This window comes from Triticum aestivum, chromosome 4A (assembly GCF_018294505.1).
Source record: "Triticum aestivum cultivar Chinese Spring chromosome 4A, IWGSC CS RefSeq v2.1, whole genome shotgun sequence".
Taxonomy (NCBI): domain Eukaryota; kingdom Viridiplantae; phylum Streptophyta; class Magnoliopsida; order Poales; family Poaceae; genus Triticum; species Triticum aestivum.
The window spans coordinates 188315470-188330469 of NC_057803.1; the positions used below are offsets into that span (position 1 = coordinate 188315470).

The 15000-nt window shown below is 40.6% G+C and overlaps 1 protein-coding gene across 2 annotated transcripts; it reads left to right on the forward strand.

The window, feature by feature from the left end:
- Positions 1-5749: 5749 nt before the first annotated feature.
- On the forward strand, positions 5750-7941 carry LOC123081923 (macro domain-containing protein VPA0103). 2 transcript variants are annotated; one of them, XM_044504426.1, is made up of 7 exons: positions 5750-6031; positions 6690-6738; positions 6832-6934; positions 7024-7119; positions 7212-7297; positions 7392-7461; positions 7690-7941. In XM_044504426.1, the coding sequence occupies exons 1-6, from the start codon at positions 5789-5791 to the stop codon at positions 7418-7420; spliced, it is 606 nt and encodes a 201-aa protein (XP_044360361.1). In that variant the 5' UTR covers positions 5750-5788; the 3' UTR covers positions 7421-7461; positions 7690-7941. The 2 variants fall into 2 exon arrangements, with proteins under 2 accessions (XP_044360361.1, XP_044360360.1); XM_044504425.1 differs by having other exon boundaries at positions 5751-6031; positions 7212-7286.
- Positions 7942-15000: the final 7059 nt, after the last annotated feature.

The window sequence follows — 15000 nt, forward strand, 5'->3', positions numbered from 1 at the left end:
CTCCGGCGATTTTTTTAGCACCCGGGTATGCCTCTCTTCTCTCTCTTGGGTTATGACTTGGAATGAAGGATTTTAACTCGGCGGTCAATTTGAGTCATTTCTTCCTCTTGTAGCTCCCTAGGACCATCAGTTGCAACGAATGGAGCGGGGTGGCTGAAAAGTTGCATGCTCGTTGTCACCATCAATCTCCATGGTGAAGCTAGTTGCGTTTGAATCTATGGATAGTGGGAGGAAGTTTTTGGCATGTGCAGAGAAGGTTAGCCCCACTTTCGTTGTTACAAATCAGTTGTTAGATGTGATTCAGACACTCTCACTGTGCTATGTTATTCTGGATGTTAATACAGTGTCACGGTTTGTACCTAGTATGTAAAAATATTGCCATCTCATTAGCGGTGCCATTAGAAAATTATTTGGCACCACTTCAGCAGTTTGTGCAGGCAACTTTGATCCACACATCCGAGCAGCCAAGCAGTAAAATACTAAATATTTATGGAACGAAGGAACTAGGCATCAGAGCAACTAGGTGCTCCTAAGTCCGGGTCCCTGATTTTTTTCCCGCTGCATCGGCTCACCAGTGCTGGGCACCGGTGCCAAGTGTAGCAACAGTTGTCTTTACATCGGTTTTGGCATACATAATGGACGGCCTTAGTGCTATTAGTTCTATGTTACAAAATTTGTGCATGTACACACCTGTTAGTATCAATTTGCTGTCATCCAAACATTGTCGCTATGCTGTTGCAGTTATATTTAGCTTCCTCATAAAATATTCAATTTGTTATTTATAGTACATGACTAAGAACTTGTAGCATTGTTGTAGTTAATTATAGCTTCTGATGTTTCAGAATTTGGATGTTGTTTTAGTAGCAATTAATTCATTTGCACATTGATCTTTTTGAGAAGATACGTCATAATTAACCTGTTTCTTCAGTTTTTCAAAATATGTATTTGGTGATTTTCTATGTTGCTAGAAATCCATTTCCCCTACAATTGTTACTGATGTAGTTTTAAATATTATAGGATGAATGAAAGTGTTCTTCCCTGGAGTGGGTTGATCAAGAGTGGCCACAGTCTTTGAAGATGTGCCTAGCAAAGCTCTGGAGCATGTATGAGGAAGAGAACAGAGGTAGACTTAGAGAAAGTGTCGTCAACGCTGAAGAATATTTGAAGAAGCGGGATAAAAAGAGGAAGATAGAGAATGAGCTCAGATTTTTTAAATTAGACTTTGCTAAGATGGTGTTGGCGAAGGAGAGACTTTCCTAGTTGGTCAGTGCAAAACAAGTTCTTACTAAACTGAAAGCAGAGGTGGATAAGACGAGTCTGAATGATCTCGATTAGGGAAATGAATATATTGTTCTAATATTGTTCTTATGAGGATGAACTAGCTATATGATGTATTGTGATGTTTTCAGGTAGCTATCGTACTGTGATGTTAAAATATATTTATGTGCGTGACATGAAATTGGCAAAAAGTTATTCTATATGAAATGTGAATTTCGTAATACTGGAATTATCAATTGTAAACTAATAAACCTGCTAAATGGGTCGTGGAACTTTGCAAATGGTTCTAGCAGTAAAAGCGCTTGTGATGGATAGCCCAATGACATACAATTTTATTCATCAAATCGTGTGTGATGTAGTTGATTAAAAGCAAACGGTTAACCGAGGCAGAGCATGTGTGATAGTTACACATATCACACACGAGGCTATACATAAAACTATGTGGAATGTATATACGAACGGAAATGTTTTCCCTGAATTGACTGTGTGGGGTGTACATAAGAACGAAAACGTATCCCTTGGATTGACTATGGAATGTACGTAACAAACAGAAACGTTTATTTTGGGCTGACTGTGTGGGATGTACTTACGACCAGAGCCGATTGGGCCTGTATAACCGTATTTGATCGCTCGCCCACCGCACACGACCTCATTTGCCGAGCATGTGTGACCGTAGGGCCTATCCCCGACAATTTCTGGGTCATGTGGGAAGGACCCCCTATCGCAGTCACTCACTTGGCGACGGTTCAAAACGCCATCGCAGAAAGGGGTTAAAAACCATTTGTATAGCACCTCGTGGTATCAATGCATCTTTTTGGATGTGCGACTGAAGGCGCTTTCAAAAACCATTATTGGTCATATCCGTGGAGGTGAAAAAGTGACAAGATCGTTGCTCTAGTCCAATTGCAGCCTCTTTACCAAGTCTTTGAAGAATTTCTCTGAGCAGAGATTGATACTTCAAAGAAGATGTTTTCAAGGAATTTCATTATTATTCTTAGTCATAAGAATCTTATATCCAAATTAGTGTACCAAAAAAGAAAAAGAAAAAGGAGAGAAAAATATCAAAAAAAACAGGAGAAAAAGAAAAGAAACAAAAAAAGACATAAACCTTGTTCAAGAACCTTCCCTTACCTTGTAGAAGGTTCCTGAAACCTGAAAAAACCGACTGAACCTCCAAAAACATTCTCAAAGCCCGCAAAATCACTAATTAAGAACTATTTTCAAAGGTTACTTCCATCTTCATAGGTTACGACAAGTGTCACACTGCATGTGTACCACGTGTCGCAACATGAGAGCTTTTTCTTTTTTAGTAGACTGTATTGAAAACATTTTATCTCTTAAACCGTGCGTCCAAATCTTGAACCGTTTTGATCATTGGATTCCTCGCATCGACATCTTCACAACTTGTTTTCACTGTTGGATTCATCCTATGTTGATAGATTTTAACAAACTGTTCTTTCCCTTTCCGTGAGGCATGACCGTGCCTCTCATGGAAGCAAATTCGTGCATCCACGAGAAGTAAATTTGTGTCTCTCACGGAAGAAGAAGAAAAGAACACACATTTTTTCCTTTTTTGAGAGGCATGGTCGTGCCTCCCGCAGAAGCAAATCCATGCCTAGAGAAGTAAATCTATGCCTTTCGTGGTAGGGGAAAAATATGTTTTCTCTTTTGCGAGAGGCACGGTCGTGTCTCTCGTATAAGCAAATATGTTCCTCTACGAGAAGTAAATCTGTGCCTCTCGTGATAGAAAAAAGCGTTTTCCCCTTTTGTAAGAGGCACGACCGTGTCTCTCGTGTAAGAAAATTCGTGCCTCCACGAGAAATAAATATGTGGCTCTCGCGGAAGAAGAAGAAAAAACATGTTTTTCCTTTTTTGAGAGGCACGATTGTACCTCTCGCAAAAGCAAATCCATGCCTTCACGTGAAGTAAATATGTGGCTTTTTCCCTTTTGGGAGAAGCACGACCGTGCTTCTCGCGTAAACAAATCCGTGTCTCCACGAGAAGTAAATCTGTGCCTCTCGCGAAAGAGAAAAAACACATTTTTTCGCATTAGTTTTTTTGTAATTTTTGTGTGCAAAACCTAAGAAAAATCAAGGGAAATCAAGAAAAATTATCTAAAGCCAAAAACACGTACAAAAAAATAAAAAAATAAATTTGAAGGAAGAGCCCAAAGCGTGACATGTGACGGTGGCTGAGAGTGCGCCAAAGATCTAGCCTACCCCAAATGACCTTTGAGGGGCTCCCAAAGGAGTACTCCTTCATTAGTTGATCTCTAAAACCGGCTGGTACTGTAACATGTTCTTTACCGATAATTGGGCCGGTCCATGTGGCTCGCTGGTGGCTCGGTCTGTGCCAATCAACGACAGTGTGGCAGATAGGATTTTTCGGAATTTCCTATTAGACGCATACCGCGCCAAACTGTCGAGGTATCGCACAGGGGAAATCAGCGATCGTTCGACTGGGCCCTCCCGTTTAACCGTTTCAATGTCCCCGGTTTTGGAAACCTTCTAGAGGTTTCCAGCCGGTTTTTTCTTGTTTTGGGAAACTTCTAGAAGGTTTCTGAACCGGTTTTTTTCTTGTTCATTTTTTTTTCGTTTTTTTCTTCTTTTTTCTGTTTTTTTTCTTTTTTTCTTGTTCGGTTTCCTTTTCTTTGTTTTTTTCCTTTTTTTGTTTCTCTGTTTGTTTTTCCTTTTGTCCTGCTTTGTTCATAAAATTGTTCAGAATTTGTTCACGATTCCAAAAATTGTTCAGAAGTTTCAAATATTAGTTCTCAAAATTGGAAAAATGTTCGTGTTTTTGCAAAAAATGTTCAGAAAATGAAAAATGAAAAATGTTCAAAATATTCATTTTTTGCCTTTCCAACAAGTGCCCGGATTTTTTCAAATAAAAGATTGCCTTTTTATAAAAAATGTTCATGTTTTAAAAATTGTGTTCAACAATTTCAAAAAATGTTCTGGATTTCAAAAAATTTGTTCACGTATTCAAAAAATGTTTGTGCTTTAATTTTTTCGGGATTTTCAAAATTGTTCTCCGTTTCAAGATTTGTTCTCAAATTTAAAAAATGGTCGTGCTTTAGAAAATTAATCACAAATTCTGAAAAGGTTCACGTTTTCAAAAAAAGTTTGGGAAATTCAAAATTTGTTCATGATATCATAATATTGTTTCCTTTTGTCAAAACAAAACCGTAAGTTCAAAAATTTAATTAAAATTTGGAAAATGGTAAAGGATATTTTCAAATAGTGTTAAGTCTTATACTTTCGTTAGTTCTTTTAGCTTTTCTCTGTAGATTGGTTCAATGAGCTCCTCCATCGTAGTGGCTAGTACCGAGTTCGATTCCCAACCGTCGCGACTGGCAAACCCTAAACGGCGCCCTCTGCGCCCGTTCCTTCGGTGTACGCAAACGGGCGCACACCCCCTGCGCTGAGATGAACCGGCCCATACCGCCTCCCACTTTCCGTCTCTAAGTGATGCAAAAAGAGTGCGACCGGCGGGTTTCGAACCTACGACCTCGCGTTGCAAGCAAGTTACGTTAGCCAACTCAGCGGGTAGATCAGACGTGGTTACAAACAACCTTTCTGTTGCTTTATTATTCCTTTCCTTTCATTTTTCTTATTCTTTTTCCTATTCTTTTTTCCTTTCTCTAATTCTATGAGAATAGTTCAACGGATTATATCAACGTTCTTTGAAATTCGGTGAACTTTTTTCAATTCAATGAAATTTTTTCAAATCATATGAATTGTAAAATCAGTGAACTTTTTTCAAATTCGGTGAACTTTTTTTCAAATTCGATGAACTTTTTTCAAAATCGATGAACTTTTTTTCAGAATCTATGAACTATTTTCAAATCGATGAACTTTTCCATTTTAATGAACTTTTTTCCCTTTTTCGTGATGTTTTTTTTAAATCTGTGGATATTCAAATTTTGTTCAATTTTTTCCAGAAGGAATCACGGTTTTCTATATAGCGCGGATGAGATTTACCTCTTAAATGTTTCGCGTTGCAATTGTTTCAGTTGGGCATAGTTGGTATAGTGGTAAGCCTACCATGCGCTGCTGCTTGTTGGTGCGGGTTCGAATTTTCCTAAGAGCGAATGATTCATAGTATTCTTTTATCCGGCAGAAATACATTTTTTCAATGGCCAGCGTATTTATGGGCCGGCCCACTAGCGGGCTGCAGTGGGCGCCCGGATCCTCAACCGGCGCTTAAGGCGCCCTATAGGAGCTCCCGTCGCGACCTACCTTTCTGCGATTTTTTTCCACTTGCTTTTTGCGGCGCACTGCAATGGGCCGGCCCAATCAACGCACCGCGAACGATGTGCCTGTGCGAAAGCGCGACATTTTGACGCAGAATGCGTAGTATAGGAGCTACCGCGGAGGTGCAATTAGAAGGAATGTGCTACGCGGGCCGAGCTTATAAACGGGCCAAACAAAAGGTCCAGAGTAACACGGATCTAGGCCTACTCCAGGCTGCCGTCCAGGCCTACAGGGACACTCACGCTCGCTCCCCACGAATGTCGTCGCGTGCGGCCACCAGAATTTTCCTGACGCCGTCGTTGCTCCCACTTCCACTTCCCAAGTGGCTGCGTAGGCGGCGGCCAAGCATCGGCCCAGCGAGGAGAGCCTTCGCGATGGCGGCGTCTGGATTCGGAGGCGGCGAGGCGTTCCGGCTGTCGGCTGCGTCGGGGGCCGGCGCGCTGAAGCTGCACAAGGGCGACATCACCCTCTGGTCCGTCGACGGCGCCACCGACACCATCGTAAGTTCCTCCGCTCCATCCCATCATCCAATCCCACCTTGTCTCCTCCACGCAATACTGCTTGCGTATGTAGATATGCTTGGATAGGTGAGATGGGTCGAGTTGTATTTTACCAGATACGCAGTAGCAGCTACGGCGCGTAGTGGGATCTGAGCATGGGATGAACTGAACCCAGTTCCGGAACCACCAGACGGCGTTGTAGTTAGGCTGGCTTCTCAGATGGAACAGGCCTTTGCCTAGGTCTGGGTTGGGGAACAGGGTCTTCTTAGCTATGCTTATTTTCTGTTTTAATGTCCGTATCGGTTCCGTCTGCCATTAAGGGCATCACCAAGAAGTCTGAATCAAGTTCCCCAATGACTGTCAGCTTATTTTCCATGGAGTGGAATTTGAGTTCTGAGCCTCAAATCATCAGGAAAGTTGCAGTCCCTTCTGCAACAAGTTTATAAATCCAATATCTTATTACAAATCCATTCAGCCAGTTACGATCTTAAGCCTTTGCAAGCTTGTATGATATGATCTATTATGTGAGTATTTACTAAATCCTTCTGTTACTTCCATTTGTGTTTTATAATAAACTGATGTGTTACATTTTGCATAGAAGCAATTATCTTTCTCTGTATTCAACAGTGAATTATATAACTGAGATTTATTTTGGCAGGTCAGTGCTGCTAATGAACGAATGCTAGGAGGGGGAGGTGTTGATGGAGGTATAAACTAGCTTTTGAGAAGTGTAATAATTTTATTTTTCACTGATGGTCCAATATCTCATACTAATTACTAAGTCGAAACCCCTATGTCAGCTATACATCAAGCTGCTGGACCACAGCTTGTTCTAGCATGCCGTGAAGTTCCAGAGGTTAAACCTGGAGTCCGTTGCTCTACTGGAGAAGCTAGAATTACTCCGTCAGTACCTTCTCTCATTCATTTTGGTACCAACAGAATGCTATCTTCGTGAAACTATATCAATTTGCCTGTATATTGAATGTGAACAGAGCTTTTGAGCTTCCTGTGTCCCGTGTGATCCATACAGTTGGGCCCATATATGATATGGACAGGAAGCCTGAGGTATCACTAAAGAATGCATACGAGTAAGTTCCTCCTTTTACACTATATATTAGAGAAGGCCGTTCTAGCTGCTGAATCAGGCAAAAACAACCTGATCTGCATTTGTTAATTGCAGAAATAGCTTAAAGGTTGCTAAAGAGAATGGCATTCAGTACGTTGCATTCCCTGCTATATCTTGTGGTATTTTCCGGTATGTACCAGGTGCCCGTTTTCATTCATCTATCTACTTTTTATGCAGTTTATTTTTTGCACTATCAAAATTTAGAAGTTTAACACGATTTGAGCATGCATGCAGTTACCCTCCAAAGGAAGCATCAAACATAGCTATTTCAGCTGCTCAACAAATTTCAGGGGATATTAAAGAGGTTAGTCGTAGCCTGTGGTAGTATACTGCAGTGCCACTGGTATTTGTAACCACATGCCATTTTACACTAAAATGCAGGAACTATACAACCAATAATTTAATTGGAAATCCATTATGACTAGTCAGACTTGCAGTATTACACCTCTCTAGACATGGAAGTTTGTTATCCTGTTTTCGTGGTGTTGTCATCTATGTCTATTAAATATGTAAATCACTTTGTAATTGGCAGGTGCATTTTGTTCTGTTCTCGGATGAGCTCTACAACGTTTGGCGTGAGACTGCCCAGGAGATGCTGACGCAATTTGAGAAATAAATAACTATGATATCAGTGTAGTATGCGCATGTTAGCCAGCGTCTAATATGACCACTAGAGTCTGTTGACCATGATCGTATGTATGGCGCAGTTTGAATGTGTTTATCTGAAAGATAGTTAGATGGATATGCCGGATGAGTGCCCTGAATAATATTTTACCGTTCTTTATGCTTCATTTTCATATCTATAAGATGGCCGGCAAGTGACAGCACATTTGAACTTGTGGTACACTTTATTCATCTAAGATAATTGATACATCTCTAATAAGATCAGCTAACAGGAAATCTGGGGGATCATCCTCCCAAGAAAAAACAGAATGTGAATAGAAAGATTTCCTAGCCAGGGTGTGTGCCACATTGTTTGCTTCTCTCGTGCAATAAGTAAAGGATACTGAGCCAATCCTTTGAGCACAGAAAGCATTCTGCCCGTAGTGAAGAGTAGGGACTTAATATTTCTAATTCCCCATTGCAGGCCTTAATATTTCTACTTAATCAGATTCAAAAATGATTTGGGAACATCCATGGTTGATCCGCTAGCATCATCCCGTTCTTTAGCGCCAAACATTCTGCTGTAGGGGCATCTAGCACATGATCAAACAGAGCAGACGAGCATGCCAAAGCTTCTCCTCGATGATTGCTTCAGTTCCATTCTCCATAGAGCACGCATCAACGTTCATCTTGTATACATTTGTTAGATAATAACGAGAATAAACGAGACACGAGAGCACATGAATTTTTACGTGAAAACCCTTGCGGGAGAAAACCACGGATGCACAAAGACGCAATCACTATGAAGAGGAGTATTACAAGCACGAGACGACAGACCGTCTTAGATGCCACTACATGAGATATATATGAGGGCAATACATGAGAATCCTTGGAGGACAAGTAAACGAGTTGTACTCGTACGCGTCGACGTCAACGCAAAGGCCCACACATGTTGTACTACGTCTAGTCCAACATGGTATAATTTGGATCACAATTTAACAATTTCCACCTTGATCCAAATTCTCTCAAGTAGTCGAAGAAAGTGAATAACTCCATCCAAGTCAGTATAAACACCTTGTGCGTCAAAGTCCATAGGACTAGTGAGAAATACCAACTAAGCCTGAGCAAAGCTCAAACTTATTGGTCGGAACTGGCTTTGTCATCATATCAGCAGGATTATCATGAGTACTTATCTTGTATACCTTCAAATCACCTTCAGCAACAACATCTCGAATATAGTGATATCTGACATCAATGTGCTTTGTTCTCTCATGATACACTGGATTCTTTGTAAGATATATAGCACTTTGACTGTCACTAAATGCGGTAGGGCAAGATGAATCTTCACAAAGCTCAGTGTATAAACCTCTCAACCTGATAGCTTCTTTGCATGCCTCAGAAATAGCCATATACTCAGCATCAGTAGTGGAACAAGCCACAATAGACTGCAAAGTTGCTCTACAACTCACAACACAACCACCAATGGTGAAAACATAACCTGTGAGTGATCTTCTCTTATCCAAATCACCGGCAAAATCAGAATCAACAAAATCAACAAGTCCATCTCTAGTTTTCCCAAACTGTAAATAAGCATTAGAAGTACCACGCAGGTATCTGAAAATCCACTGGAGTGCTTTCCAATGCTCTTTTTCAGGATTAGCCATGTATCTACTGACAACACTCAATGCATAAGATAAATCCGGACGAGAACAAACCATGGCATACATAAGTGAACCAATTGCACTCGAATAGGAAACTCTAGACATGTGCTCAATATCTGCATCTGATTTAGGACATAAGGCTGATGATAATTTGAAGTGTGCAGCTAATGGAGTACTTACTGGCTTGGCATTATGCATGTTAAAACGACGAAGAACTTTATCAATATATCCTCTCTGACTTAGATATACTTTTCCAGATGGTCTATCTCTGGATATTTCCATGCCAAGTATTTTCTTTACTGCACCCAAATCCTTCATCTCAAATTCATTACTCAATTGCTTCTTTAGTTCATCGATATCTGACATACTCTTTGCAGCAATTAGCATATCATCAACATAAAGGAGCAAATAAATAGTTGAACCATTGACAATTTTCAAATAAACACAACTATCATAATTAGACCTTTTAAAACCTTGAGAGAGCATAAAAGTGTCAAATCTCTTGTACCACTGTCTTGAGGATTGCTTCAATCCATAAAGAGATTTCTTTAACTTACAGACAAGTTTTTCTTTTCCAGGAATAACAAAACCTTCAGGTTGTTCCATATAAATATCCTCTTCTAATTCTCCATGTAAAAATGCAGTTTTAACATCCAATTGTTCAATCTCAAGATCATGCATGGCAACAATACTAAGTAAAGTGCGAATAGAGCTATGCTTCACAACAGGAGAAAAGACTTTGTTATAGTCAATACCTGGAATCTGACTGTAACCTTTAGCAACTAACCTTGCTTTATATCTTGTCTCATCAAGGAGAAACACCTTCTTTCCTCTTAAAAACCCACTTGCAACGAATAGGTTTCTTCTCTCTAGGTAATTTTACTAAATCCCAAGTTCCATTCTTTTCAAGTGATTCCATCTCATCATGCATAGCGGTCATCCACTTATTACTATCACCAGAAATAATAGCCTCGGAATATGAAGAAGGCTCAGAATTATCTTCAATTTCTTCTGCAACAGATAAAGCAAAAGAAACAACATTGCACTCTTCAATTAACCTGTCAGGTTTATTAATACCCCGCCTAACTCTGTCACGTGCAAGATTCCAACTGGGCGGAACAATAGGCTGATTTGGAGTGGGAGTGACATGATCATCATTAATGACGGGTTCATCATATGCATCAACAATTTCATTACCAGATGTATCACCTGAATCAATAACATGCTCCACCTGAACAGTAGGCTGCTGAATAGTAGGCTGTTGTTCACTCTCAACAGGAACATTAGTAGATGAAACATCATGCAACATAGCAGATTCATTAAAGATAACATTTCTGCTAATAACAACCTTCTGGGTTTCAGGATTCCACAATTTAAAACCTTTAACACCAGACTTATAACCAAGGAAGATGCACTTAACAACCCTAGGCTCCAACTTTCCATTATCAACATGAGCATAAGCAGTGCAACCAAAAACTCTCAACTATGAATAATCAGCAGGTGAACCAGACCGTACCTCAATTGGAGTTTTCTTATTAAGAGCAATAGATGGTGAACGGTTAATGAGATAACAAGCAGTGGAAGCGGCCTCAGCCCAAAAACGCCTATGCAAACCTGCATTGGACAACATGCAACGGGCTCTGGAAATAATGGTCCTGTTCATACGCTCAGCAACACTGTTTTATTGAGGAGTATAAGGAACGGTGTAGTGTCTGGCAATGCCTTCAGACTTGCAATAATTCTTAAATTGCTTAGAACAGAATTCCATACCATTATCAGTGCGAAGTATTTTTACCTTCTTTTGAGTTTGTTTTTCAATCATAATCTTACACTCCTTAAATGCTGAGAATGCTTCATATTTATGCTTCAAGAAATAAGGCCAAACTTTTCTTGAATAATCATCAATAATAGTTAGCATATAACTAGCACCACCTAGTGACTTTCTGCGAGATGGTCCCCACAAATCAGAATGAACATAATCAAGAATACCTTCAGTTGTATGAGTCGAAGTGTTGAACTTCACCCTCTTGTGTTTGTCGAAGATACAATGCTCACAAAGTTTCAATTTAACAGGTTCATATCCATCAAGAAGACCTCTCTTATTTAACTCCGCTAAACCAAGTTCACTCATATGTCCAAGATGCATATGCCAAAGGTTAGCAGCATCACAATCAGAATTCTTTGAAATAACTGGAGTAGCATTACCTGAAACGGTAGAACCTCGAAGGTAATAAAGACCATTGGTCGAACTCAAATCACCTTTCATCACAATAAGGGAACCTTTGGTGACTTTCAAAACACTATCTCCACCTGAATACTTGTACCCGTTTGCATCAAGGGCACTCATAGAAATAAGATTTCTCTTCATCTTCAGAATATACCGAACATCTGTCGAAGTTCTGGTTATGCCATCAAACATCTTGGTTATAGAACCTATGCATTCAATCTTGCATGGTTAATTATCAAAACCCAAAACGGAACCAACAGCAGTAGTGGAATCAAATGTATTAAACCAATATCTATGTGGACACATATGAAAAGTGCATGCAGTGTCAAGTACCCACTCATCAGTGGTCTCAGCACATCCAACAATAACGAAAAGAGCATCATCGGAACTATCATCACGAGCAACATTAGCAGAATTGTCACCTTGTTTGTTACCTTTCCTATTTTCTTTATTCTGCAACTTGAAACACTCTGAGATGCCATGCCCGTCTCTCTTGCAATATCTGTAATATTTCTTGTCTCTGGATTGTGACCGGCCCTTATAGCCGTTCTTACTTTTGCCTCTGTTTCCATTATTGCAGTTCTTCTCCTTTGTCCTGCCACGAACAGATAATCCCTCGGCTTGGGATGAACTCAAACCATCATGAGGCACCATTAATTTCATCTTCTCCTTAGAGTTCAAAGCTTCATAAACTTCATTAAGTGTGAAAGTATCACGACTGTATACTATGGTGTCCCTAAAATTGGTATGAGAACTTGGAAGTGAACAAAGTAACATTAAAGCAGTATCTTCCTCTTCATACTTAACCTCCACTGCAGCTAGATCAGATATGATCTCTTTAAATTCTGAAATATGATTCAAAACATTACCTCCCTCGGGTAACCTGTGCAGGAATAATTTTTGCTTCAGATGCATCTTACTGGTGAGATCTTTTGTCATGAAAATCCCTTCCAGCTTTAACCATAGAGCGGCGGCAGTTTTCTCGCTCAAAAATTCCTGCAAAATATTATTATGCAAATGGAGTTGAATTTTTGACAAAGCCTTACAATCAATTCTTTTGTCCTCATCAGTCCAGTCCTGAATTCTATTCTTCCCAAAACTATCCAGTGCTTCATTATAGTCGGACTGTGCCAACAACGCCCGCATCTTGACTTGCCATAGGGTAAACCTTGTGTCACAGTCTAGCAACGGAAGATCGTACTTCATGGAAGCCATGAATAGATAAAGCTGTGTACACAAAGTAGTACAAGCCGGTAGAAAACTTCTTGATAGAATTAATTATGCGAAGCAAAAAACTAAAGCAGATAGCACCTGGTAGTTTCCTCGAGTAGATGTAGCGACTGGAGTTTAAAAGCACAAGAGCCAAACTAGCACAAGCTCACGTGAGAACTAGGAGACTCTGGTCTTCACGTGAACAGTACCCAAATAGTACTCTGTAGATGAATTGGCTTCGATCGTGGACTAGTAGCAGTAGCGGTCAATTGAGTATCTCGTGAGTAGTAGCAGCAGCAACCCAATCCACTTCAAGCGAAGAAAAGCGCTAGCAGCTGCCTTGGGACTTGAGCAGTACATGGAGAAGCACTGGAACTCGACGACTTGTGATTTGACAGCAGCGTGGATTGCTCGGGTAGGAATCGGATCAGCAGTAGAAAAACTGTCTGTCTTGACTTTTAATCGATCTGGCTTCGGATCGCCAGGTCGCGTCGGGGGCGGTGCACGGGACATCGTAACCCTAATTCTCTCGTCTCAAAAAATCTCAGATCTGCAACCTCAGCTCTGTATACCACTTGTTAGATAATTACGAGAATAAACGAGACACGAGAGTACATGGATTTTTACGTGGAAACCCTTGCGGGAGAAAACCATAGATGACGCACGAAGGCGCAATTACTATGAGGAGGAGTATTACAAGCACGAGACGACATGCCGTCCTAGGTGCCACTACATGGGATATATATGAGGGCAATACATGAGAGTTTTTGGGGGACAAGTAAACGAGTTGTACTCGTACGCGTTGACGTCAACACAAAGGCCCACACCTGTTGTACTACGTCTAGTCCAACATGGTATAATTTGGATCACAATTTAACACATTTAAACCAGGCTTCAACCACTTCTCATCTCTGTAATGTAAGCCGTCGAGCATAGCAGCCGAGTTTGTTGTAATGACATGTATAGCTAAGGTTGTTCTCACTGGCCTAGCAATGCCTTGCCCTTTCACAGCTTCCCTTCTTTGCCATCAAATATACCAAGCTCCCACTATAATTGCAACCTCTTAGTAAATATTCGAAAACCGCACTTCCTGATCTATCGTACTTCCTTATCCCTCTCACAAGTGAACATGAGGTGGCGGACATCCTCAGCCTCACCCTTGCAGACCGGGCAATTGCCTAGAAACAGGAATATGGTGGTTTGCAAGAACCGACATGCCACGAATAATCCCATGGGGTGCCTTCCAACCAAAAATCTCAATTTTACTAGGCACTTTAAGTTTCCAAATGATACCCCAAACTGGGTTGCTAGATGAAGGCCCCTCATCGTCCCTTTTAATCATGCCGCCAAACTAATGGGTCCAGTCTGGGTAATAAGTCGGTCGAACGAAAAAGTGGACGCTTTCGTTTTGTGCCAGGCAATAAAGTCCTCTATCAACTGGGAACTCAAGGGATTCTTAGGATTCTTTCTACATCCACAAAGATAAAAATATCCTTTATGATTTCTTCATCCCAACTTCTAGTCACGGGATTAATAAGATCCTCTACTGTTTGTAATAAGCATTGACCCCTTCCTGTTATTAGGCTGGTCATAGTGGGGGTAACTTAGGTAGTAACTTAACATATCCCAAGGCAATTTTACTTATGTGGCAAGTATTTAATGAGAAAAGAGATGTTTGGAGTAACATAATATGTTACTGTAACATAGCGCTTCCCGAGGTAAAATGAGTCTATAGGCTAATAAATGAAGCCATCTATGACACCACTCTTATGATACTTTGCACTATGAAGGTAGTAACTTAGACTAATGTCATATGCATGACACTACTATAAGTTACTCCCCACTATGACCAGCCTTACTTCTCTTCAGGGGCTAAGCGGCACCTAGTGATCTTCCCAAATGTTGATTTTATTACCATTCCTCACTCTTCATATATGACCTCTCTTTAAATGTATGGAGTCCGGCAAAAATAATTTACCGGGTAAAAGATGACCCCTTTTGGGGTCCTGCCTTCAGCAGGTTCCTGTCGGCGCGTAGTATTTGACACGTAGAATTTATGCACATAAGGTGGAAAGCCTATAAAGAAACCACCCAAAAAGTCACTTTGGTGGACACGTGCATTGGAGCCCTATATTTTGAG

Bases quoted from the DNA above. Each gene is read 5' to 3' on its own strand.
- LOC123081923 (XM_044504425.1), top strand. From the start codon at position 5,789: ATGTCGTCGCGTGCGGCCACCAGAATTTTCCTGACGCCGTCGTTGCTC. The intron at 6,935-7,023 runs GTCAGTACCTTC...GAATGTGAACAG, and splicing joins GGAGAAGCTAGAATTACTCC to AGCTTTTGAGCTTCCTGTGT. The intron at 7,120-7,211 runs GTAAGTTCCTCC...TGTTAATTGCAG, and splicing joins TCACTAAAGAATGCATACGA to AAATAGCTTAAAGGTTGCTA.